This window comes from Lithobates pipiens, unplaced genomic scaffold (assembly GCF_037356315.1).
Source record: "Lithobates pipiens isolate NorthernLeopardFrog02 unplaced genomic scaffold, aLitPip1_a1.2 Scaffold_10, whole genome shotgun sequence".
In the NCBI taxonomy this organism is placed as follows: domain Eukaryota; kingdom Metazoa; phylum Chordata; class Amphibia; order Anura; family Ranidae; genus Lithobates; species Lithobates pipiens.
Genome location: NW_027507686.1, coordinates 103,989,308 through 104,016,880, shown reverse-complemented (window position 1 = coordinate 104,016,880; position 27,573 = coordinate 103,989,308). Strand labels below are relative to the sequence as shown.

Sequence of the window (27,573 nt, the reverse complement as noted above, 5' to 3'; positions counted from 1 at the left end):
GTGTACATTGACTCAACAGGAAAAGGCTTTGGCTAACCACTTTTTTTTCTAATCTGTTTTAAAGGAAGAATTTGGGACTTCATTATTTTTCACTTAATTGATTTTGCTGTGGATGTTTTGTTTATAAGGACTTTTATAGAAGTCAATTGTTTAGCACAGCACTTTGTTTATAGAAGTTATTAGCTGTGATACACATCTCATGGTGTGCTTGTAGCTATTAGGATGTATTAGTTTAACATGTCGTACACCAGCAGTATTTCTTTTTCTAGGTTTAAGAAAACATTACAAAATTGGACAATTTTCAATGTGATGTTTATTTTTGGAAGATGTAAAAAAAAAAAAAAATGAATAAAAAAAAATGTAATGTTAGCATTTAACAAGCATACTGCATACATTTGCCTTGTTCTGCTAACACATTAATATTTCAGTGCGCAGCAAACTCTTAACATTACAGATGTCCAACTTCCTGAAAAATATATATTTATTTTTTTAAACAGACCTAGAGCAAACCTATTTGATTATAGACCCATTCTTATGCAGCCAGTTTCATAAGTTTTAGGGTTCATTTTTAGACTGTAGATAACACATTTAACAATGGAAAATAATCTGAAATGTGTGGCTAGTCAAGTCAAAAAGTGCCCAAACTACTTGCCATATAAACCCAATAAAAAACATTTACATCTCCCCAAAAAATAAAACTACAAAACAAAAACAGGTTTGACGTTGCATGTATCTGGTGTATGAAGGTAAAAACTTTGTACTGCAAACGCAACTGGAGACTGCACCGGACACTGTAGCTTACCTAAAAAGAAAGGTAAAAAATAATAATAATATTTTGAAGTTTTCAAAGATTCTCATGAATTAAACACTTTGCTCACATATTATACAGATATACAGATCAGTAACAGGATGTCCAATCAGTTCCCAATATTAAGCCTGGATTCACAATTATGAATGACACCACGCATAATTCGCACTGGAGTCACCCTGCATTCATGTGCACATCACCAAATAGTGCAGGACTCTCTCTCCGCACCCAAATCATTCGCGCAACACAATTCTGGCAAGCACACCGTTTTGCGATCTGTTAATTTAAAATGGACACCTGCAGATCACATGGATGCAGTGCGATACGGGAGAAACCCAGCTAATCTTGTGCGTTTCCTGAATCGCATCAGTATATACCAGGGCTTAATGACTGCTGCATAATGATGCATGGATTGGGCCTAAGTAGATAAGCGTTTTTGTGCCAGTGATTTAACATCTGCAACCCTGTCAAGATCTTTTCAAATGATGCTGCACGTTAACTAATTTTGACACTAAAATAACGCAGCAACCTTTACATTTTGATTTTTAAACCACAAAATAAAATAATGTCATGCGAAATTCCCTAAAAAGGGAAGGGACCTTCCCATCACTATACATTAACATGGTATGGTAGCTCTATGCTGGTCCTAAATAAGCAATTCATGTGGCTTTTATGTGTCTACTTTTAGTAAATGAGCTTATTTCAGGTGCTAAATGTGTAAATATATTAAAGAAAGCATCTCACAAGAGAATTGCAGCCGTCATTAACTTTGTCAGAGTGAGGTATGGGTTTGGCTTTTTTTTGCCCATTTATACTTACCGACAGCCACATCTGTCCTCCGGAGTGTCTGCACCAAGAATCAAGCCATCGAAAAAGCGCAAATGGCTCGTTTCCCCGAGCAGAGAGCTGCTATCTGTCAATCAGCAGCTCTCCTCCACACTCACTGGAGCACTGAGCTGTGGAGGGGTAGAAAGCTGCCATCTCAGCAGCTCGCATAGAGGATGAGACAGCCTTCCACAGTGCCTGGCCTGATCTGGGTGATGTCAGAGTGCAGACTTCAGACCGCTCTCTGCTAAAAAAAAAACTAAATTTCACTCCTGTAACCTGTAGGAGTAGCCCAGCACAAGCAGCTCGGGCTGGATTTCTCCTATAACAGTCAAACTTAAGTTGAAGACGGATTTGACCATCTGTTGGCAATAAAAACCTGCATGTCCCCATTATGGAAATTCACCCTTTTGATTTGTCCCATTTGGGGGGGGGGGGGGGGGGGTTGTCCTCAGAACAGCATTAGAGGGCAAATCTTCCAATAGGGACAACAGTTCTGGTGACCCAGGAGGCCCCAATGAATTCCATTAAATTTTCCACAAACAAAAAACACTGACAGGAGTTACAATGCTCTTTGCCTATGGTTCTACTTAAAGAGAATTTAAAGCTGATCCAAAAGGGGAAGTTCCACCTGTTTGCATCCTCGACTGCCACATTTGGCACTTCTAGGGGCGAGCGGGTACCTGGTTTCAACAGGTACCAGCTACCACTGCCGGTCAGATTGCTGCAGCGATCTGAGCGGAAGTTCAGGGTCACTAGAATCTCCGTAAAATGGGGACAGATTTAACTTTTTTTCAACCTTGGCATTCTTGTTGTATTTGGGGGCTGTCATTAAATCAGTACCATTCAGTGTGCAAGTCAAGTAAGGATTATTCCTATTGCTCCTCTAAAAAAGCTGTTTCTTTCAAAGAATGCTCAGCTAGTAAAAGTGGTTAGATACATTTTAACTACTTACCTGTAACCTTTACCAGTATTATCCTAGTTATTGATCCAATGACACTCAATGGTCTTCTCTGTGCAAAATCATTAAGCTTAAAATTATAGGTTTATACGTTTTTGTAAAAAGCTATGTTTCTACAAACATCTGTCCTGCAACAAATGTTTAAAAACCAGTTGTACAGAAAATTACTTGGGTGCGATTTTTTAACGCGAGGGTAACTTCTTTTAGAATGGCACACTTATTTGGATTTAGATTTGTCTCAACTATGTTAGCGTTCTATGTGCACGATACGTCTTTAAATAGCGCGATTTAAAAATTGCACGGTTTGCAAAAAAAATAAAACACTGAAATCTACAAAGTGTTGACCCGAAGCAGCACACAAAAGGATACAGGGAAGGAAATAAAGTAGAAACTATAAAGCCTCACCTCCTCAATCTAGTAAAATCGCGACCGGTCAGCATAGGAATCCCGCATGTATCGTGGGGTGTCATAGACAGAACTCCGTATGGCAGGGTTTAATCTGCGCTCCATACCATATCCCTCCACACCAGCTGTTGCAGTGGCACGACGTATGGGGCTTCGATCTCGTGAATAATAGCTGGGAAGCGGAGGTGGAGGTGGCAACAAATGCCTCTCATATGGATAGGATTCCAAACGCTTTCTGTGTGATAAAGTGGACATTGATGGTGGGGGGATAGGAGGCAGTCGACGATCCATAAAGGTATCATACGATGACGGGCGTATACGGTAACGGTGGTAGTAGTCTATGAGGCTGCGGCGTTCATCATATAACATGCGCTCCGCATAGGCAGCCGCCGCACTGCGCATCGGGACATAAGGATCAGCGAAAGGATCATGATAAGGTGGCCCCAGCTCCTGAGCCATTTGGTCTAAGGGGCACATTCCGGACCAGTGACCATTCTTCCCGCAACGGTAGCATCGACTTTGTTCTCCCATCCCCGGTGTAACTCGCAGACGGCTTGTAGAAAGCTGAACGTGCATCTTTTTCCCTTTAAGAGAGCACACGCGACAAGGTGAGAAGTCTGGGAACAATTGCCTTCTCTGAAAGTACTAGAGATACAAGACATTACATCTGATACTAGTGGTGAATAAAACATTTCAAACAGTTCAGTCTAGAAAAAAATAACGTCAAACAGTCCCGCATCCGCCCTCGGCATTGATCCAATCACCTGTATCTCAAAGTAGCTGGTCCAATGCCGATGGCAGAGCCGAGTAAAGAGGAGATGACGAGCGATTTCCTGCACTGTTCAGGCTGCATTGATGAGAGATGGGGAGGCTGCAGATGGGCACTAACCCTTAATTCAAAGTAATTTATAAAAAAAAAAAAAAAAAAAAAAATAATAATTCCTGACACTTCCCTCTTAAAATGAAGGTGCGTGTTATACCCCGATGAAAATGGCATTTACAAATAAAATCCCAAATCCCAGAGTGAACCAATGTAAAGAAAACCAGTGCAAATAAAATTAAAGTGGCAATACAGAATGCACAAAAAAAAAAAAATATATATTTTTTTGTACTCTGTAATTCACTGACCGACACAGCTCCTCTCTAACTAAATGGGTTGTATAGCATGCCATTAGGAGAAACTAGGCAAAATTGTTACACAATGCATAGAACTTTAATCCGGGGGCGGGCCCGGGACTATCAACCCTTCCGACTGCTCCTAGCAGCTTCAGTACATCAACATGCAGTATAACGTAGAAAAAAGGAGGGGTGGGTGCTGTGACGGTCGGTGAGTTACAGAGAAAAGGATTTTACGGTGAGTACAAAAAAAAAAACCTATTTTCTCTTATATTCACCGACCGACACAGCTCCTCTCTAACTAAATGGGACATCCCCAAGCAGTGCCAAACGAGGGGGTGGGAAAAACCCAGCATAAAAACTTCATCCACCCTGGCAAGTGGGAACTAGTGAAACTAAACCCACAAAAAAAACAGCAGTGTGTGGAAAACCACCACTATATAACCGTGTCTCCTCAACGGGAGTAATCCCCAAGACCGCAACATTGCGAAAGTAATGCAACAGTGCATTAACCAAAACAGTACTGCGTTTTTATTGAAAAACCAGGAAAAAATTCAATTGCAACTACACGGCTGCCTGCAAAACTTTGCGGCCAAAACAGGCATCAACCGATGCACTGACGTCTACCTTATAGAACTTGGTAAGCGTATGGGACAGACGACCAGGTCGCTGCCTTACACACCTAAGCGACAGACGCTTGGTGTCGGAAGGCCCAAGACGTTCCGATGGCTCTTGTAGAGTGGGCCGTGAATGAAAAGGGGGGCACCTACCCCTTCAAGGCGTAGGCTTGGACTACAATCTGCCTGTCTGATCCACCTGGAAATGGTGGCAGACGAGACTGCCATGCCCTTCTTAGGACCAGCCACAGAAAAACAGTGAGTCTGACTTGCGAAAAGAAGCTGTGACAGACAAGTACACTTAAGAGCCCTAACCACATCTAGAGCGTGAAAGGCCACCTCTTTGGGGTGCTTCGGCTTAGGACACAATGATGGCAATACAATGTCCTCATTGATATGAAAGGCCAAAACCACCTTCGGTAGAAAGGACGGTTGCGGACACAACACCACCTTATCCCTGTGGATGACTAGATAAGGCGACTTGCAGGACAAGGCTGCCAGTTCGGAAACCCTCCTGGCCGATGTGATGGCCACTAGAAAGATCACCTTCTGTGAAAGGGTCAGAGGAATCACCCTGATATTCTCAAATGGCGGCTTCTGAAGCGCCAACACCAGGTTCAAATCCCACGGAGGACGCACCGGGACGGACTACATGTCCCACCCCCTGCAGAAAGGTACTCACTAATGAGTGTTGAGATGCCAGAGGTCTTTGATAGTGCTCAACGCCAACCTCTGAGCTACACCTTGCTGAAGAAACAGCAGGATCCTGGATACAGAAAAGGAGTGCGGATACCACCCTCTCTCCTCACATGGAGATGTAGGCCTTCCAAGTACGATGGTATATCTTCCTGGAAGAAGATTTCCACGCCCTCAGCATAGTTGGAATAACCAAATCCGACAGACCCCGGTTCCTTAATACCTGGCTTTCAATAGCCAGGCTGTTAAAGCCAGCAATGGTAAAGCAGAGTGAAGGATTGGACCTTGAGATAGGAGGTCCTCTCTCAATGGCAGTCGCCAGGGAACGTCTGCCACCAGGCCCGCTGAGGCCATTTTGGGGCAATCAGGATTACTGGAATCCCCATTGGCTTCCGCTCTGCGAAGCAGACGTGGCAACAGTTTCAGCAGAGGAAAGGCGTAGTAGATCAGCTGGTACTGATCCCACGGAGCCACCAGCGCGTCTGATGCATCTGCCCATGGATCTCTTGTCCTGGACAGGAATTGCGGCACCTTCCGATTGAGCCGGGAGGCCAATAGATGCACATCTGGTGTGCCCCATTTCAGGCACAGCAGCCTGAATATCTCCGGACGCAATGCCCATTCTCCTGGGTCCAGCATCTGTCGATTCAGATAGTCCGCCTGCCAATTTTCCACCCCCGGGATGTAAATGGCCGACCGGGCCAAAACGTGTCGCTCTGCCCAAAGTATGTGAGCGACCTCCCGAGCAGCGGCTGAGTTTCTTGTTCCCCCCTGGGGATTTATGTACACCACAGCCATGCCGTTGTCTGACTGTATCCTGGTCGGACCACGAGCAGATTGGTCGACGAAAGAATCCAAGTTGCCGATCAGAGGCCCTAAACCGACTGAATCCCCAGCTTTCCTGGATCTGCCGATCAAGGGACAACAGATTTGTCCCATTTTGTTAAGATATCCTTCTGCAGGACTCTGGTGTGGAACTGGGCATAAGGTACTCCCTTGAAGGAGGCTACCATGAGCACCAGCACCTGCATGCAAAAGCGGAGCGATGACCACTTGCGGTTCATCAGTAGTTTGACCGCAGATCTGAGAGTCAGCAATATGTGAGGGGAGAAAAACCCTCGCTTCCCTGGAGTCCAATAGTAACCCCAGGTACTCCAGACGCTGAGTTAGTACCACCACCGACTTCTTTAGGTTCAGCCACCCACCCAAACGCTTGCAGGGACTGCAAGGTGATCGCCACATCCTCCTCGAATTCATAGGAGGAAGAAGCTCTCAGGAGGAGATAGTCTAGGTAACCCACGATCGCGACCCCGCGTTCTCAACAACGCCAACACTGGAGCCAGTACTTTGGTAGACTCGGGGGGCTGATGCCAGGCCAAAAAGGAAGAGCCACAAGCTGGTAGTGGGCTTCCCCGACTGCCAAACGCAGAAACTTTTGATGCAGAAGGCATATGGTGTATGTGCAGGTAGGCATCGTGAACATCAAAGGACGCCAGGAAGTAGCCTTGATGGAGCGCAGCGACTATTGATTCCATTCTGAACCTCTGCACTTTTACAAAGATTTAGAGCTTTTAGGGTCAATATTGGACGTACCCCTTCCTTCTTGGGAACCACAGATTTGAGTAGAACCCCTGGAAGTGTTCCGATTCCGGAACCGGTACAATCACCCCGATTCAGCAAGTCCCTCACCGCCCCTAACAGGGCCTCCCGGCGAACCGGGGACACTGGTATGCTGGAGGGAAAGAATCTGTTTGGCAGCCAAGAGAGAAACTCTTGTAACCTGCAGAAATCAGATCGCAGACCCATCAGTCTGATAACCGGGAGGTCCAATGGGCTGCAAACTCCCCAAGACTACCCCCCATCCGAGATATGGGTGGGGGCAAACCTTCGTGCGGCAGCACTTTTGTTTGCAGGCTTATTAGGCTTGCGGTTCCATGGATGCTTCTGACCGTCCTATCGGGCTGGGGTCATTTTGCCGAAGCACCGGGCGGACGAAAAAGCTGCTTGTGAGCAGAAAAGGAGGGCTCTTGCCTGCAGCATGGCTCCTTAGCCTTCCTGGCCTGTGGGAGTAGTGTACTCTTACCACACGTGGCGAGGCTCCAAAGAGCCGTTCGCCAAGGAAGGGAAGATCCATCAGGGCTTTCTTGGATGCCTGGTCAGCAGACGGGAATTTCAGCTAAATGAGGTGCCTCAGTACCACGGCTGACACTGAAGCCATGGATAGCAGAGAGAGTAACCAGGGCCACGTCACAAAACGTACTTAAGGCCATGCACTAGTTGGTCTGCTAGTTCCAGGCAGACAGGGGAGGCATGCTGCTCTCCCAATTTGCGGTGCAAAAGTTCTGCCCACTCAGTGTCTGCGACACCAGTGGGGATGCCAATACAGGTCGCACGGCTGACCCCACAACCGTAAACAAGGAACGAGACACTGCTTCGGCCTTCCTGTCAGTGGGATCCTTGAATGCAAGAGTCCCCTCAACCGGGATCGTGGTCACTTTGTTTAACCTAGAAACTGGTGGGTCCACGACCGAAAGAGCCGACCACTTTTTTTGAGAAGTCTTTCCTCAAAAGGGTAACGCACCGCCAAATTTCTGGGGACCGAAAAGGTCCGTTGCGGGCGACCCCATTTCCTATAGATGAATTTGTCATAATAAGTCAAATACGGGAACACCTTAGGTGAACGTGCTGGCTTGCGGGACCCAAAAGGGACCGGTACATCAGCAGAGGAATCCACTGGCTCCTGAATCTTCAGGGTATCACGCACAGCTGTGACAAGTGCTCCAACAAGCGCCTTGTCGCACCTGGACGAGGAATCCTCACTGTCCGAACGGTCCTGGTCAGCCACGCGAGATAGGTCAGAGCAGGTGTCTCCAGCTGCAGCAGGGCCCGGGTTTGCATCAGAGCTCTCCCCAGAGGGCCTCTCCTGCCACGTGCCGCCTCTATCTTAGCAACATAGGAGTCAAGGTGTCCATGCGCACCGTGCTAACTGCAGGTGACCCGGTTGCTACAGCCTGGATTTCGGGGGAAGAAACACCAGTTTCTGAAGCCATGCTGACCCTAGCCTGTCTGCCATCTGCAAGGGGACTTAGGACAGTGAAGGTCGCACCCTCCTGCTGCTGCCACGTGGGGGGGGGGGGGGGTTACTTAGCGCTAGACTCGCCACCCGGGGGTGTTCTGTGATAGACACAGCAGTGCCTGTAGTCCCTAGGAGGTTCCCCTGTTGCAGAGAGGAAAAAAAAAAAAAACTCAGCAGCAGCTCCCACCAGCGGTGCAACGATCTGCAGAGCAGCTTCAGCGTGAGCCATCCAGCGTTCTACAGTGGATACAGGAAGCAGCTAGAGAAAACACACGTAAATGCTGCCACAAGATGACAACAGTGAAAAAAGCGCTCAGGCTTTAAGAAAATGGCCGCCACTGTAATCAATAGGAATCCTAAGGAAAATGGCTGCTGAATCTCACCAGGGGAATTTATAGCTTTCCCAAATCCAAGATGGCCACCGAAACGGCACCATGCGGTGACAGAGAAAGAAAAAAAAACGTGCTGCCTGCTGTCAGAACAACCTCCATAAACATGTTTTGGGACCCCCAAACCTGGACCATGACCAACGCCAGCTGCACAAACCCCCACAGATGAGAAACAGACACACACACTGCTTGCAGCACATGCAGCCACCCCCCTCGGGGGGGGGAGGGGCGATAGGGGAGAAGATAGGGAGGCGAGGTGGCCCCTGAATTGACCCCGCCCCCCCCCAGGAATGCCCAGCTGCTTACCCCACCGAAGCAGGGAGAGCCGTACTTACCAGTCCTGAAGAGCTGGGAGACATTCCATCACAGATCCACTCCTGCACAGTTACAGGGTAACTGTTGGCCTCGGTATACTGTGATCCAGACATCAATAGCCCGGTCATATGTATACCCCGGAGCACTGAAGCTCACCGACCACCTCTGGAGCTGAAGCATGTCGTTGCCTACCGAGCCTTAGCTGCGGCCTGCTCACGCTCGATGGCCGGACTGGGGAGACTACAAGGATATCATTAACCAGCCTGTCACCCAGCCGTCAGTTGGGTGAAAGATCCTGAGATCTTCTATCTTGCGCAAAAAGCAGCAAAAGTATGGACCAAGAGGCCTGCAGGGTTTCCTAGGTCATTCTCCTTGCTAGGCAAAATAAAAATTGAAGCTGCTAGCAGTGGGAAGGGTTGATAGGACTTGGCCCACCCCCCTGGGGCGGGATTAAAGTTCTGTGTATTGTGTAACAATTTTGCCTAGTTTCTCCAAATGGCAGGCTATACAATCCACTTAGTTACAGAGAGGAGCTGTGTCGGTCGGTGAATACAAGAGAAATGTCATTTTTCATTGCCACCACAAAGATTTAGCTCCTTACCAAATGATTAGCCCCCTTATTTCATGTTCTATTGCATTTATCCCACAAATATAGGCATGAGGGTGGCCGGCCTAACTGGTCTGTTCTGAACACTTTCCTCGGTCATCCAATATGCTCCAACTGGGCTCAACAAATCCCAGGCACCAGGTTGCAAGGGCAACTAGAAATTGCATTCCGGAACCTAGGCTTTTGTCAGCCATGTTTACTTGGTGGAAGGAAGCATTTGTGCGGCTGAGCTGCCACATGAATGCCTCCACATCTCATGTGCAGGATGTCAATTCCAGGTCCCTGTTGACAGTTTCCCCAGCCATTAAGTCTGGGAAAGAATAATGCAGTGTGTTGCATTCAGTGGAGAACTAGATGTCTCATTAAAGAGAATCTGTGAAATAAAAACCCCACACACCCCCGTGTGGACTACAGCTGGAAACATTGATTGCGATACATGTTACATATTGCCACACATGTCAGAACGAGAGAAATAATTCTAGCACCAGACCTCCTTTGTAAACACTTAACCAATGACCTACAGGGGCTTTTAAAGTGTCGCCTATGGAAAATATGGTACTGAAGTTTGTTGCCATTTCACGGGCACATGCAAATTTAAGGTTTGACATGTTGGGTATCCATTTGGTGCAACCTCTGCTTTTATATATATTTTAGCACAAAATGTTGTGCCCCCTAAAATGAACACTATATATCGTGCGACATAAAAGATTGGCACCAGGCCAAAAATAATACTATACTCACAAAGCATTAACTGTACATGCACAGATTCTGCTGTACAACATGGTGAGCGATGTCAGACAATGCTGCACCCCCCCTCAGCATTTTGTGAAAAACAACATCCACAGGGGAGCATGGAAGTACAAGTCCTCCATGAAATAATGAGTAGTCATTTAGCAAGGAGCAGAATTTGTTTTGGTGCACTTTAGTCACATTTAAAGTGTACCAGCACCAATATTTCTTTCACCCCTTACATCAGACAGGAGGTCTGATAAAACATCATTAGTGACTGCAGTCAAAGACTGATTCGACTTGCATATGTCTTAATGGCAAAGGAATTTGAAAAAAAATAAAATAAATTATAGCATTGTATTAAACTGGGAGGGCAGACAATTTATGCAATTGTTTTGCAGGCAGCAGCACTACCAAAGTGTCAGTAAACCAATGCTCGACAAAACCCGGGTGCCAGGTCGCATTTGTGACTAGAATTAGCGACCTGGAGCAGCACAGCTGGGGGTATCCTGTCTCTGTGGACCCACCCCCCCAGTAATTGAGGCTGCGGCTTTGAGGCCTTCTGTGGTCCCAAGTTCCTTCTGGAATCTGGCGCCCCCTTGTGGTGGCCGTTGGTATGACAAACAGCAATGCTAATGAAGCTTCCCCTGCCTATCTCCTTCCCTTTATTTAGAACCCCTAAACATTATATATATTTTTTATTCTAACACCCTAGAGAATAAAATGGTGGTCGTTGCAATACTGTGTCACACTGTATTTGCGCAGCGGACTTACAAGCGCGCTTTTTTGGGGAAAAATAATTTAACAAAAAAAAAAAAAAGTAAAGTTAGCTCAATTTTTTTTATATTGTGAAAGATAATGTTACGCCGAGTAAATTGATACCCAACATGTCATGCTTCAAAATTACGCCCGCTCATGGAATGGCGACAAACATTTACCCTTTAAAATCTCCATAAGCGCCATTTAAAAAAATTCTACAGGTTGCACGTTTTGAGTTAGAGGAGGTCTAGGGCTAGAATTATTGCTCTCGCTCTACCGATCCCAGCGATACCTCACGTGTGGTTCGAACACCGCTTTCATATACGGGCGGGACAGGGTGCGTTTAAAAAAAAAATCTTATTTTAACTTATTTTTTTTAAAGTGTCATTTTTATTCCTATTACAAGGAATGTAAAAATCCCTTGTAATAGAAAAAAAGCATGACAGGTCCTCTTAAATATGAGATCTGGGGTCAGAGAGACCTCAGATCTCATATTTACACTAAAATGCAATTGAAAGAAAAAAAAAAAAAAAAAAAAAGTCCCTCTAAGAGGTATGGGCAATGACTTGGAGACAGGTGGCGGGGGCTATCTTCCCCTCACGCGTCTCCATGTCAGGCCAGGGACAGGTCCAGATCGCCATTACAGACCTGGCTCCTAAATTTTTTATCTGGCTCCTAGATTCCAAGCAAATTTGTCAAGCCCTGCAGTAAAACTACTCAGAAAAGCTTTCAAATTAAAATTTTACTTTGACTAACTTTACATAAAACATCTCAGCTTACAGCCGCTTATTGTGCTGAAGTACAAAAAATAAAATAAAAAAAATAAAACCCCCTTCAAGCTTTTCATAACCTTCTGCCAGTGGGAACAGCACTTCAAGTATCCACCCACTCAAAAGGATTTCATGGAACATACTCACCAGTCTGCATCAGCAGCTCTCTAAAAGTCAGAAAATAACACCCTTTTACCAAATCTGGTTAGACTTAAATTAAAATGTGATTAGTTTTCATTCGTATATAAAAAAAAAAAAAAAAAAAAAAAAACACAATTCTAAGGCTAGGTTCACACCTCTGTGGGTGAATGCAGTTGTGGAACCGCACCTGTTCCCACAGCCACAACCACCCACACAAAAAAATAAAATAAAAACACACAGGATATTTAAATACCAATGTCATGCTGCACACACTGGAAAATGCACTGCATTTGCTGTTCCTACACAGGCTGCAATTACAAAAATGAAGCAGGGACCTCTTCCCTGCATTTCAGGAGACACGACAGGCCCATCTTTTCAAATCAATGGGCTGCCATGCTGGTGCAAGATGCATGGCCAAACACTTTGAAATGTTTTTCTTCAGCCATTTTATAAGGAGATCTTTTTAGGCACTTTCATTTTTGGGGGAAGAGTCACTTTAAAATGCAGAGTAAAGACATACTCAGCTTAGAAGAAATAAGAACCTATATGTTTGGTCAACTTAAAGGGGTTGTAAAGGTAAATTTTTTATTTTCTACATAGGTTCCTTTAGGCTAGTGCATTGTTGGTTCACTTACCTTTTCCTTTGATTTCCCTTCTAAATGTTTTTTGCTTTGTCTGAATATCTCACTTCCTGTTTCTCCTTGGTAAACTTCTCACCATCATCTGAGCTGGTGGTCAGCCAGCCAGAACAGCTTACTAAACAGCTCACTGAGGTGAAACAGGAAGTGAGAAATTTAGACAAAGAAAACAAAGAAAAAAAAACATTTAGAAGGGAAATCGAAGGAAAAGATAAGTGAACCAACAATGCACTAGCTTAAAGGAACCTATGTAGAAAATTAAAAAAATTACCTTTACAACCCCTTTAAACCCAAGCTATGATAAAGGACAACCATAAATAATATCACAACTTAATTTTTTTTGTTAATCCCCCAGGGAACCATGTGATTGTAGCATTTGCCCCCATTTTAGTATAAAATTATTTTCTGTTTAACTTGGTTCACATTACAATGCAAGTGTGAACCTAGCCTTATGCTGGCTGTAGCTCCATTCCAGGTTGATACCCAATTTAAGGTCATTCCATCAGGGGAGCTACAGCACAGAAGCCTCCGCGCGCGCTCTCTCCTATTTTCTTATTCGGAGTAATGTGCCTATGATCAAGTTATGCATAAATAGTATTGTGCAGAACATATGATCAAGTACAAACACAAGAGCGCTGGCCTCCCACATTTCTCCCCTTTTATGTCTCTATACCACCTTCACACTCAAACAGCAAGGTACACAGGCTTGACATCACCTCTTCAGCTTTCTCTGGCAGCAACAGATAAATGTGATGCACTGTTCATTCAAAGGCATGTGGAACTTCCTTCCTGTAAAACAAGGGCCTTGCACTGACAACCTCTCTGCTGCGGTGAAAGTCCACAGAGGCGCTCCAGGCTCTAAATGCAGGGGTCTCAAAGTGGTAATCCTCCAGCTGTTGTGAAACTACAAGTACCATGATGTATTGCAAAGCTGACCGTTACAAGCATGACTGTCAGGCAGAGGCATGATGGGACTTTTAGTTATGCAACAGCTGGAGGGTCGCCACTTTGAGACCCCTACTCTAAAGGGATTCCAACCATACTGTCAGGATTAAGACAGCTATCCGATGAACACGTGGCCGAGAACCAAAGCTATCTGTGTCCACCCTCTCCTATCTGGTGCTCCAGTGAATGCAGGAGGGGCAGAGTGGGGAGACAGGTGACTGACAGTCACTCTCCACTCACAAAAGAGCGAGAACTGAGCAATTGGGAGGTCATGTGATCAGTTTTCTGTCTTGGGGCAGACAGCGGAGGGCTGTAGCATACATGTGGGCATGTATTAGGGATGCACCGAATGGGTTTTTTGTCCCGAAACAGATATCGAAAATGAAAAATACACTAAGCCGAAAATTACTGTTTTGAAAAAATATTTTTATACAGGAGATGGTCAGAGACTGGCGACATGGTACGGGAGGTGGTCAGAGACTGGCAACATGATAAAAGAGGCCAGTGTTTGTCCCCCGTGCAGCCAGTGTGTTTATCCCTCATGCAGCCAGTAATGCAGCGAAGAGAGGGGAGAGCCGCCTCCGCCGTCTGGTTCAATAGAGCGCCGGGAACATCACAGCTTTAATTTCAATAGCTGTGTGTTCACCGTCGCATACAGCCCCTCCCCATTGTCCGGGGAACTGTGATAGACAGATCACCCGTCCAATCTGGAAGGGTAATCTGTCTATCACAGTTCCCTGGACAAGGGGGAGGGGTTTGTATGCGACGGGGGAACACACAGCTATTGAAATTAAAGCAGTTTTGTTCCTGGCGCTCTACTGAGTCAGGCGGCGGAGGCCGCTCTCCTGTGTTATAGATCTCCCATGATGGGCGGCATCGGGGGCGGTGCTCCGCCCGCCCCATTTTCGGCTCAATTATTGGCAGTTTTTTCCTTTCGGCAAATTGCCTAAAAGGGCATTTTCGGCCGATATGTTTTGGCGGCCGAAATTTCGGTGCATCCCTAGCATGCATGTATTTTTTTGTAAACCCTCCCTTTAACAAGACTCCACCATGAAACCCAACTACACCTCATTGAAGTCCCCTAAATCATGTTATTCGAGCTGTCAAATAAAATTTCACCTTTGAATTCCAAGTTGTTTAGATTTCTGATGGCCTCCAATGCTTCTTCTGCTTTCTCCATGTGAACAAAGGCATAATCTTTAACTATGTCACACTCCAGCACGCTCCCATATTCCTCAAATTTTTCACGTAGCTCATCACCAGTGCAGTCAGTGCTAAGGCTGCTAACATGAAGCTTGGTGGAAGCTCTAGGTTTGCCTCTACTGTGTTCCACATTGATGGAAACACCATGAAGTTTACACTGATTCAGATTATTCACGGCTTCGTCTGCAGACTTTTTGTCTTCCATGTGAACAAAGGCATAATTTGTTATGATGTCGCACTCCGATACTTTACCAAACTGCTCAAAGAGAGATTTGAGCTCTGTTTGAGTTGCCGCGGGAGGAAGGTTACCTACAAACAGCTTCACCATTTTTATAACCCTGAGAAAAGAAAAAGGGAAACCATTAACAGGCATCTACAGCAAAATAAGCATGTTTATGTAGTGCTCAGTCAAAACAGACATTGACCTACACAACTTTATTTATTTTGGACAGAATTGGGGAGGCATAGCTTTTACTTCTGTCAGATTTAATATTAAATTGCTCTGTCCCATTTGAGAAATGACAGAGAACAAGTTTTCCCAAATATACATCTGTCCAACTCTTGCGACAACCCTAAAAATTGTTTGTCTGCAACAATGGCCAAATAGTGAGGATATAGACAATTTTTTACTCTTCCTTACAGAAAAAAAAAAAAAAAAAAAAAAAAAAAAAAGCGAAAGCCTGTCGGGTTTATGCTCCCATCTGTTAATGGGAAATTACCATCTTCTTGCTAGTACGGAAACCTATACATTTTTTTTTTTTTTTACAAAGTTAGATTAGTCCAGCTTGGATCAATGCAACTATTCATATACCATATCAGTGAGATCCCTATAATAGGCGCTGTTAACAGTTGCTGGAAAAGACTGTAGCAGACCCTGCTACTACTGATCTCCACTAGCTTCTGCATCCTGCACTAAGCAGTTGCCCTGCTAAACACTTTAGTGACATCACAGTTTCTCCATTAATTTAAGAAAAAAAAAAAAGGGGGGGGGGGGGGGGCAGGATTGGTTCTCAATATCTCTCATGCAGCACAAATAACCCCTTTCTTTTAGTAAGCAGGGCAGCCGCTAGGCATGGGACTCAGAAGCTAGGGGAGATCACTGTAGTAGTATCTAGATTCCCATAGGTATGGTACATACATAGTTACATTGGGTAAAGTGATCATTTATGTGAAGTGTCACCGCCAAACCCTTTATACTAGGGCTGCAAATAACTGTTTTCATAATCGATTAGTTAGCCGATTGTTGTTTTGATTAGTTAGTTAACCACTTCAATACCGGGCACTTATACACCTTCCTGCCCAGACGAATTTTGAGCTTTCAGCTCTGTCGCACTTTGAATGACAATTACGCACTCATGCTACACCGTACCCAAGCTACATTTTTATAATTTTGTTCCCACAAATAGAGCTTTATTTTGGTGGTATTTGATCACCTCTGGGATTTTTATTTTCTGCTTAACAAATAAAAAAAAAAAAAAAAAAAAAAAAAGACTGAAAATTTTGAATAAAAGCTTTTTTTTGTTTCAGTTACAAAACTTTGTAAATAAGTACGTTTTCTCCTTCACTGATGGGCACCAATGAAGCGGCACGGATGGGCATTGTAGTGTACAGTATTGTATAGGGATGGATGCCAATCAGTGCCAAACAATAATGCATGGCAATCAGTGATGATGGGGGGGGGGGGGGATGCAAGTGAGGAAAAGCCAATCACCGGCTCTTCCCATTTACACTGATCAGCTGTGATTGGACACTGCTGATCACATGGTAAAGAGTCTCCGTCAGACGCTCTTTACCGAGATCATAATTGCGGTGTGTCAGATTGACACCGCAACAACGATTGCCGCGATGCGTGCCCCCGGCTTAATATCCTGATCACGTCATATGACGTTCGGTCACGATATTAACCACTTAAGGACCGCCGCATGGAGATATACAAAAATGGAAAACTAAGATATCTTCACTGCACTTCGTGGTAGGAAGTTGATATCTCAGAATGATCATTCAAGGGAAAAGGGGGTGCCACCATCCATACTGAATATAGCAAATACAAAACAGGACTTGGGGACTTTAAAGGCACCAGTATAAATCAAGGTATAAATTAATTTTTATAGATTTATTCAAGAAAGTACAAAAATGGAATGACTCTTGGAGACTCTTACTATTCTTTCCCTCCGGGAGTCTGTATCTTGACGTCCTGTGGTTTGGCTTGATACAACAAATACCAACCCTTCCTTTTATCTACCTGGCTGTGTTTATAAGTCAGCTGTTCACTGCTGAGCTCTCGTTAATGCGATACTACCATTGGACTACTTTTGAACCAATGAATTAATCATTGAACTAGGGCTGCAACTAACGATTTTCATAATCGATTAGTTGGCCGATTATGGTTTCGATTAATCGGTTTATAAACTTAAGAGAAAAAAAAAAAGTGGGTCAAATTGACATTCATTTTCAACTGCAGTGACGGGAAAATTTGGAAATAATAGAAAACTTCTTGGTCAAAGGAATTTTCAGACAGTGTATGTGGTTTTTGTTCAGAAATGAAGTGAAAATTTCAAACAAAATTCTTTCATTCAGTGAATGTACAAAGATTTTTCATCTGAATATTCTCACCTGAAAATTGATCCGTGAGCCAGCATAAGGCTCGGTATACATGCAGTTTTTGATCTTGATCTGTTTCTGCAGTGCTTTTTGCTGTACGTTTTGATTTTACGGCAATTTGCGTTTTTTGCATTTTTTGGGGCAGATTTAAAAAAAAAAAAAAACACAAATTGCTGCAAAAACGCATTACATTCTTTTCTGCAGCTTCTCCATTGAAGTATATTGAACCAAAAAAAAAAGCTCCATTTTGCATTAAAAGTCCTTGACCCTTTCCAAATATGCAGCGGCTGAAAAAAGCACAGATATGAACGTGTCCCATAGGAAACCATGTGAATGAACTGTAGTGCGTTTCTGCAAAAATCACCAACATATAGATGTGAACCAGGCCTAAGACGTTTAGTAACATAACGGGGTTAAAAAAAACTAAAAATAGCCCTTTATAGTACAAAAAAAAAAAGCAGATAATCACTACTGGAAGGGGTTCATTTTTACTGTAGAACAGTGAAAATAATATTTACAGTAGTGATTATATTTTTGTACTAGAAAGGGCTCATTTTAGTTTTTTTCAACCCCATTATGTTCCTGGCCGATTAATCGATTATGAAAATAGTAATCAATTTCATAATCGATTGTCGATTAGTTGTTTCAGCCCTACATTGAACGCTGTCTGATATCCTTGTATCCTATATCTACACATGTATATGCCACCTGCGTCATCTTTATAAGGAATTGGGAGTTTTTATTGCGCCCCAGAAGAAGCGTCATTGAAACGCGAAACATGTCGGACATAATTTTGGGATGCTAAATCAGCACATCATTTCAGTGAATACACATGTGAATGTTCATCCTGAATGGGTTACTCTGTAGCCATTATATACTTACCATCATATCGCGCTGTATTGTGATGTTTTTGCTGATATAGGTTCCTTTGAATGCATGGAGATATAAGTCAGCACAATGGCACAAGCACGTACCGGTACATGCTTGCCCTCCAGCGGGTGGGGGGTCCGATCGGACCCCCTCCCGCTGGCTGCAGCAGTCCGTTTCGCTTAAGGAGAGATCCGGGATGAGGGGATGGCCGTTGGCCATCTCCTCTCGATTGCTCCTGGCGAATGAGAAGCTTCCCCTGCCTGTGTAGTGTAAACACAGGCAGGGAGGAAGTGATGTCCCTCTCCTCGGGGCGGTCTTTTTGACCGTACTGCAATGAGAGCAGAGATAGTAAGCGCACCAACATTACACTGACATGTAGGTACACATAGGCAAACAAATCACCCCCCCCTCCCAGTCAGTGTCACTGATTGCAGTGATCATTTATTTACTGATCACTGCATTTAGTGTCAGTTGTGACAGTAAAAAAAAGTCAGGGCAGTTAGTGTTAGGTCCAGGGTAGCCCCCCTACCCCCCCCATAAAGGTTTAACCCCGATTGCCCCTAGAGTTAACCCTTTCACCCCCTTTTGCCAGTGTCACTAAGCGATCATTTTTCTGATCGCTGCATTAGTGTCACTGGTGCCGCTAGGTAGCTTGTTATTTTTTTAGGTTCACCGCCAGGTTTTTATAGCGCTAGGTACCCCCATATACTACCCAATAAAGGTTTTAACCCCCCGATTGCCCCTACAGTTAACCCTTTCACCAGTGATCACCGTATAAGTGTTACGGGTGACTCTGGTTAGTTTGCTTTTTATAGCATCAGGGCACCCACCATTTATTACCCAATAAAGGTTTAACCCTCTGATCACCCGGCGGGTGATATCAATTAGGTTTTAGGGTCAGGGGCTAGGTTAGTGCCAGTACTGCTAACACCCGCGCGCAAAGCATACACCTCCCGTAGTGGTATAGTATCTGAACAGATCTATACTAGCGTCCCCAGCAGTTTAGGGTTCCAAAAAAACGCATTGTTAGCGGGATCAGCCCAGATACCTGCTAGCACCTGCGTTTTGCCCCTCCGCCCAGCCCACCCAAGTGCAGTATCGATCACTGTCACTTACAAAACACTAAACACATAACTGCAGCGGTCGCAGAGTCAGGCCTGATCCCTGCGATCGCTAACAGTTTTTTTTGGTAGCATTTTATATTTAAATCCTGAAGGCGGTGCTTGGTTTTCGGGGTCCCGTACGCGACTAGGCTCCCAAGAAGTCCCCCACATGTGGTATCCCCGTACTCAGAAGATGCAGAATTTATTTTGGGGTGTAATTTCACTTATGCCCATAGCATGTGTGAGCAATATATCATTTAGTGACAACTTTGTGCAAAAAAAAAAGTTTGTAATATTCCCGCAACGTGTGGCAAAACATAAAATATTTCATGGACTCAACATAGTTAGTCAGGTTGAAAAAAAGACAAGTCCATCCAGTTCCACCTTAAAAACAAATAAATAATCTTACAATCCAATACACTCAATTTTATGCCCACAATTGATCCAGAGGAAGGCGAAATAAACCCCAGCAGAGCATGCTCCAATTTGCTAGAGCAGGGGAAAAAAAAAAATCCTTCCTGACCCCCCCCCCCCCCCCCAAGAGGCAATCGGATTTTCCCTGGATCAACTTTACCTATGTTAGTACCCAGTTATATTATGTACATTCAGGAAAGTATCCAGGCCTTTCTTAAAGCAATCTACTGAGCTGGCCAGAACCACCTCTGGCGGGAGTCTATTCCACATTTTCACAGCTCTAACTGAAGAAACCTTTCCGTACTTGAAGATTAAATCTCTTTTCCTCTAGACGTAAAGAGTGCCCCCGTGTCCTCTGGGTTGACCGTACAGAGAATAACTCAACACCAAGTTAACTGTATGGACCCCTAATATATTTGAACATGTTGATCATATCCCCCCTTATTCTCCTCTTCTCAAGAGTGAATAAATTTAGTTTCTCTAATCTCTCCTCATAGCTGAGCTCCTCCATGCCTCTTATCAGTTTGGTTGCCCTTCTCTGCACTTTCTCCAGTTCCCCGATATCCTTTTTGAGAACTGGTGCCCAAAACTGAACTGCATATTCCAGGTGAGGTCTTACTAATGATTTGTACAGGGGCAAAATTATATCTCTCTCTCTCTGGAGTCCATACCTCTCTTAATACAAGAAAGGACTTTGCTCGCTTTAGAAACAGCAGCTTGGCATTGCATGCTGTTATTGAGCTTATTATCTACCAAAACCCCCAGATCCTTCTCCACTATGGATTCCCCCAGTTGTACTCCCCCTAGCATGTATGATGCATGTATATTCTTAGCCCCCAAGTGCATAACTTTACATTTATCAGCATTAAATCTCATCTGCCACATAGTCGCCCAATTAGACAGAGCATTGAGGTCGGCTTGTAAATTGGAGACATCCTGTAAGGCAGTGCTCGACAAAACCCGGTCGCCAGGTCGCATTGGCGACTAGAATCAGCGACCTTGCGCCTGGGGCAGCATAGCCACAGGCGGCCGGTAATTGAGCCCCCGGCTTTGAGGCCTTCTGTGATCCTATGGTTCCTTCTGGAATCTGGCACCCTCTTGTGGTGGCCGTTGGAATTACAACCAACAATGCTAATGGGCCAGTCTTTCTCCATCCCTTTACTTAAAACCCCTAAACAAAAAAATATATATATATATATATATATATATATATATATATATATATATATATATATATATATATATATATATATATATATATATATATATATATATATATATATATATATTTATTTTTTTTTTTTTTTATTATTATTATTATTTATTCTAACACCCTAGAGAGTAAAATGGTGGTCGTTGCAATACTGTCTGTCACACCGTATTTGCACAGCGGACTTATAAGCGCACTTTTTTTGGGGAAAAAATTTTTATTTAATAAAAAAAAAAAAAAAAGACAACAGTAAAGTTAGCCCAATTTTTTTTTTTTATATTGTGAAAGATAATGTTACGCCGAGTAAATCGATACCCAACATGTCACGCTTCAAAATTGCGCCCGCTCATGGAATGGCGACAAACTTTTACCCTTTAAAATCTCCATAGGCGACGTTTAAAAAATTCTTCAGGTTGCACGTTTTGAGTTACAGAGGAGGTCTGGGGCTAGAATTATTGCTCTTACTCTACCGATCGCAGCGATACCTCACGTGTGGTTTCAACACCACTTTCATATATGCGTTCGCTTCTGCACGCAAGCTTGGCAAGACAGGGCGCATTTAAAACAATTTTTTTTTCTTATTTTAACTTTTATTTTTATTTTTTTCACTGTTCTTTTAAAAAAAAAAAATGTGTGTCACTTTTATTCCTATTACAAGGAATGTAAAAATCCCTTGTAATAGAAAAAAGCATGACAGGTCCTCCTTTATATATGAGATCTGGGGTCAGAGAGACCTCACATCTCATATTTACACTAAAATGCAATTTAAAAATGTCCCTCTAAGAGCTATGGGCGATGACTTGGAGACAGGTGGGGGGCTGGGGGCTATCTTCCCCTCACTCGTCTCCATGTCAGGCCAGGGACAGGTCCAGATCGCCGTCACGGACCTGGCTCCTAACTTTTTTAGCTGGCTCCTAGATTCCAAGCAAATTTGTCAACCCCTGCTGTAAGGACATTATTCCACTGCATAGCTTGGTGTCATCTGCAAAGCCGGAAATGTTACTTTTGATCCCAGACCCAATATAATTTATAAAGAGGTTAAAAAGTAAGGGTCCTAGCACTGAACCTTGGGGTACACCACTGATAACCTTAGACCATTCAGAGTAACAATCATTCATCACTACTGTCTGAATTCTGTCTTTTAGCCAATTTTCTATCCATTTACAAACTGATATTTCCAAACCTGTAGATTTTACCTTACACATGAGCCATGTGTGCGGAACTGTATCGAACGCTTTTGCAAAATCCAAGTATACCACGTCCACCGCCACCCCTCTGTCCAAGGTTTTACTTACCTCCTCATAAAAAGAAATCAGATTTGTCTGACAACTTCTGTCTTTCATGAATCCATGCTGTCTGTTGCTTAAAGTGTTTTTGTTCAGCAAGAACTCGATGTGGTCTTTTATTAAACGCTCCAGTATCCTCCCAGCTATAGAAGTTAAGCTAACAGGTCTATAGTTACTTGGTAAAGACTTTGATCCCTTTTTAAATATAGGCACCACATTGGCCCTGCGCCAATCCAGTGGGACTATTCCAGTCATTAACGAGTCCCTAAAAATTAGATACAATGGCTTTGAAATTACAGAGCTCAATTCTTTTAGGATCCGTGGGTGGATGCCATCAGGGCCGGGTGCTTTATCCACCTTTTATTCTGTCCAAATATTTCTGGACCATATCACTTTTGAGCCATTGTGGATCATTTGGGGCTGTGTCACTACCACCCCCATTATGGATATGAGCTCCCCCATGCTCTTTTGTGTACACAGAGCTGAAGAAAGAATTTAATAAATTAGCCTTCTTTGTCCCCAGTCACCCACTCTAGATTATTTTGTAAAGGGCCTACATGCTCAGGCTTGACCTTTTTACTATTAATATATTTGAAGAATTTTTTGGGGTTTATCCTACTATCTTTTGCAATCTGTCGTTCGTTTTGAATTTTTGCATCCTTGATTTCCTTTTTACATATTCTGTTAAATTCTTTGTAACATTTAAATGACACTAGTGATCCTTCATTTTTATATTTTTTAAAAGCTCTTCTCTTATAGTTTATAGCTTTTTTAACTTTGGCCGTGAGCCACATAGTTTTTTTTTTAGCCTTTTAAACTTACTGCCCATGGGAATATACTTTGCAGTGAGGTCCCAAACAGTCTTTTTGAAGAATTCCCATTTCTGTTCTGTGCTTATTGAAGTGAATATTCTCTCCCAGTCTAAGTCCTGGAGAGCAGCCCTCATCCTTGGAAAATTTGCTCTCTTGAAGTTAAAGAGGGATTCCACCTAAAAAAAAAAATATTAAAAGCCAGCAGCTATAAATACTACAGCTGCTGACTTAATAAATGGACACTCACCTGTCCCGGGTTCCAGCAATGCCGGCAGCCGAGGCCGATTGATCGCTCGGCTGCTGCCGCCACCATTCTAGGTGAAGGAATCAGGAAGTGAAGCGAATCGGCTTCACTTCCCGGTTCCCTACTGCGCATGCGCGAGTCGCGCAGCGCAATAGGAATTGTCCGCGCTGTCATGGGAGTCTATGCCCGGAAGTGGGTGTAAATACCTGTCTTTGACAGGTATCTCCACCCCCCTCCCCCCTGTAAGGTGCCAATTGTGAAACCGGAGGGGGGGGGGGGGGGAGGGTCCCGATCAGTGGAAGTTCCACTTTAGGGTGGAACCCCGCTTTAAGTGTTTTTATCTTACCCGTATGTATTTCTTGTTTAGTGCTAACATCAAAAGAAATCATGTTATGATCACTGCTACCCAGGTGTTCCTTTATCTGGACATTAGTAATCTCTGCATGGTTTGAGATTACCAGAGCCAACAGAGCTTCATTCCTAGTTGGGGCCTCAAACTGGACCATAAAATTGTCTTGTAATAGGTTTATCATTTTTTGCCCTTTAACTGTCCCAGCAGTGCCATTACTCCAGTCAATTTCTGGGTAGTTAAAATCCCCCATTATTATCACTGTCCCAGCCCTTTCCATCTGTGCAAGGAGCTGAGTCTCCACCTCCTCATTAACATTGGATGGTCTATAACAAACTCCAACGATTAACTTTGAACTACACCCATCTAAATGCAGTTCCACCCATAATGCTTCAGACTCATCACACTCTCCATCCACCAGGTCCTCTTTCACACTTGCTTTGAGATCAGTTCTCACATAGAGACAGACCCCGCCACCTTTCCTTTTTACCCTGTCTCTCCGAAAGAGTGCATAGCCAGGAATATTAATAGCCCAGTCATGTGAGGATTGAAGCCAAGTTTCAGCAATAACGATTACATCGTAGCTCTCCTCATGCACCACAGCTTCCAACTCGCCTATTTTATTTTATGCCTCTCAGTAAATAGCTTGGGGTGTCTACTTTCCAAAATGGGGTCATGGAGGGGGGGGGGGGGCTCTGCCATTTTGGCATTTTATGGCCTTCGAAACTGTGATAAGTAGTGAGGAGTGAAATCAAAAATTTGCACCCTTAGAAATCCTGAAGGCAGTGATTGGTTTTCGGGGGGGGGGGGGGGGCGTACGCGGCTAGACTCCCAAAAAGTCCCACATATGTGGTATCCCCGTACTCAGAAGCAGCAGAATATATTTTGGGGTGCAATGCTACATAAAATGATGGCATGTGTGAGCGATATATCATTTAGTGACAACTTTTTGTAAACTTTTTTTTTTGTTTGTCATTATTCAATCACTTGGGGGGAAGGAAAAAAAAATAAATAAATAAAAAAGACATTCAATGGGCTCAACATGCCCCTCAGCAATTTCCTTGGGGTGTCTACTGTCTACTTTCCAAAAAGGGGTCATGGTGGGGGGGGGGGGGGGGTGTACTGCCCTGCCATTTTAGCACCTCAAGAAATGAGATAGGCAGTCATAAATTAAAAGCTGTGTAAATTCCAGAAAATGTACTCTAGTTTGTAGACGCTATAACTTTTGCGCAAACCAATAAATATACGCTTATTGAAATTTTTTACTAAAGACATGTGGCTGAATAAATTTTGCCCTAAATGTATGACTAAAATTTAGTTTATTCGATTTTTCTTATAACAAAAAGTAGAAAAGCTTTTTTTTTTCTTCAAAATTTTTCCTTTTATAACGTAAAAAATAAATAAAAATCGCAGAGGCAAATACCATCAAAAGAAAGCTCTATTTGTGGGAAGAAAATGACGCAAATTTTGTTTAGGTACAACATTGCATGACCGCGCAATTACCAGTTAAAGCAGTGTGAAATTGTAAAAAGACCTCTGGTCCTTAGGCTGACAATTGGTCCGGGGCTTAAGTGGTTAAAACCACTTTGCCACCGTCATTTTGCTATATGGCAGGCGGCAAGTGGTTAATAACCTTAAAAAATAAAAAGTGTGGTGTATAATTTAGTTAATATGTACAGTTTAAAAAAATAGCCTATTTATTCTTAAATATCTCTATGCAGTGGTAAATATAAATAACTATATGGTTAGGGAGTAAAATCTCTAATCCACTCTGAACAAAAGACAGGAGAGATATACTGTATATACTATTAAAGGGTGAACCTGGTCAGATTTCGATCCTTTTGTTTTTAAACAAAATGTCTTTCCTAAAAAAATAAAAATTAATAATTTTAAGAACATTTCGATTTTATAATCATTAGTTGGGTCAAATTCACGTTCATTTTCAACCATAGTGAGGGGAAAATTTGGAAAACAAACTTCTTGGTCAAAGGAATTTTCAGACAGTATGTGGTTTTCTTTCAGAAATGACATTCATTTTAAAAACAATGTTAAAAAAAAGTGAAAATTTCAAACATTTCAGCAAATGTATATAAGATTTTGTCTGAAAGTTTTTGTGGCCAGCATAAGGCTAGGTACACACCTATGCGTTTCTGCAGTGCGTTTTGATTTTTGCACACGTGATTTTGCAGCGATTCACGTTTTTGCTTTTTTTGGCCAATTCGTTGTTTGGCAGATTAAGAAAAAAAAAAAAAAAAAAAAGCACAGATGTGAACCAGGACTAAGATGTTTAGTAATATAATGAGGGAAGGGAAGAAGGAGGGGGAAGAAGGAAAAAAAAAATAAAAATAGATCACTACTGTAAGGGGTTATTTTACTATATAGAACTGTGAAAGTAATATTTACAGTAGTGATTTGCTCTTTGTACTATAAAGGCCACATTTAGTTTTTTAAAACATTATGTTACTGGCCGATTACTCGATTATGAAAATAGTAATCGATTAGTTGTTTCAGCCCTACTTTATACTCATTGTTCCTGTATTTACACTCTTTTTGTGATTTAAAAAGGGGGGGGGGGGGAGATCCTTACACAGAACCTCAGATGTGGATTTTTGTTGAACAAATCTGACTGCAGAGCACTTACTGATCTTTACGCAGCTGTGTACAAAAGTCTATTTAAAAAATAAAAAACACACACGAACCCTAAGACTTCCCTCCCATTGGAAAAATCGCTTCTCTTCCTGTGGCGTATACAGGGCAGGAAGAGGAACAAAAATATAATTTATAATAGACATAGAAAAAAATTATTTAATCTGTGCTAAACCATGCTTCATCAGACCAGGCCACCTTCCACTGTATAGGCTTTAGAAACATGTGAGCAGCACCATACACAACCTGTGATGCACTGTATGTTCTGGCTCAATCCTATCAGAGCCACCACTAACTTTTTCAGCAATTTTAGAGCTTCTAGTAGGTGGGACTGCCTAGGCTAACATTCACTCCCCTCATGTATTGGCATGTCTTGGGCACCGATCACCCTGTCAACAATTTTCCACTTTTGGTCGATCCTGATCAATGCAGACAAGAAACATCCCAAAAGAGCTGTAGTTTTGGTCATAATGTTATGGCTGATCATCGTATAGTACATTCACATCAATCCCTACCCTCAAGAGGCTTGCCATAACACAGTGAACAGATGTGAATGGGACCCATACAAACACAGACTTTCTACTGAACTGGAGCTGCCTCTTTAGAACAAACGACTCCAGACACCCCACCACCATTCATTTCTCGGATCCAAAGATACCACTCCACCAATATACGATGAAACTGGCTAAAGTTACCTGCAAATTGACGCGCGTGTCGCCAGCATTGTCAATAGGGCACAATGCAAACAGCGCATCACACCCCTAAGCACACATTTCAGTGAAATACCCGAACATTAATTTCCACTATTTCAAGACTACACAGCGCTAACATCAATTAATCGCCCCACGACACCCTCCTGACAGGAATTGTTCTAGAGATCTCCCCCATCTATAGACATACAACTCACCACCCTCCGTGCTCTAGGCGCGAGCTCAACAAAATGGCAGCAGCCTTCTGAATTCGAGTAAGCCACAGAAGGAGAAGACCCGACACGGGGAAGCCGGCGATTGGTTGCACGTCATGAACTGGCTTGTGTTG

At 43.4% G+C, this 27,573-nt stretch overlaps 1 protein-coding gene across 2 annotated transcripts; it reads right to left on the bottom strand.

The window, feature by feature from the left end:
* Positions 1–295: 295 nt before the first annotated feature.
* LOC143933930 (RNA-binding protein 4B-like) lies at positions 296–27,573 on the bottom strand. Of its 2 annotated transcripts, XM_077457093.1 has the most exons (4): positions 27,443–27,573; positions 14,917–15,338; positions 3,000–3,583; positions 296–802 (listed from the first exon to the last, which is right to left on the bottom strand). In XM_077457093.1, exons 2-3 carry the CDS (start codon positions 15,326–15,328, stop codon positions 3,009–3,011), a joined length of 987 nt encoding a protein of 328 aa, XP_077313219.1. In that variant the 5' UTR covers positions 15,329–15,338; positions 27,443–27,573; the 3' UTR covers positions 296–802; positions 3,000–3,008. The 2 variants fall into 2 exon arrangements, with proteins under 2 accessions (XP_077313219.1, XP_077313228.1); XM_077457102.1 differs by lacking the exon at positions 3,000–3,583.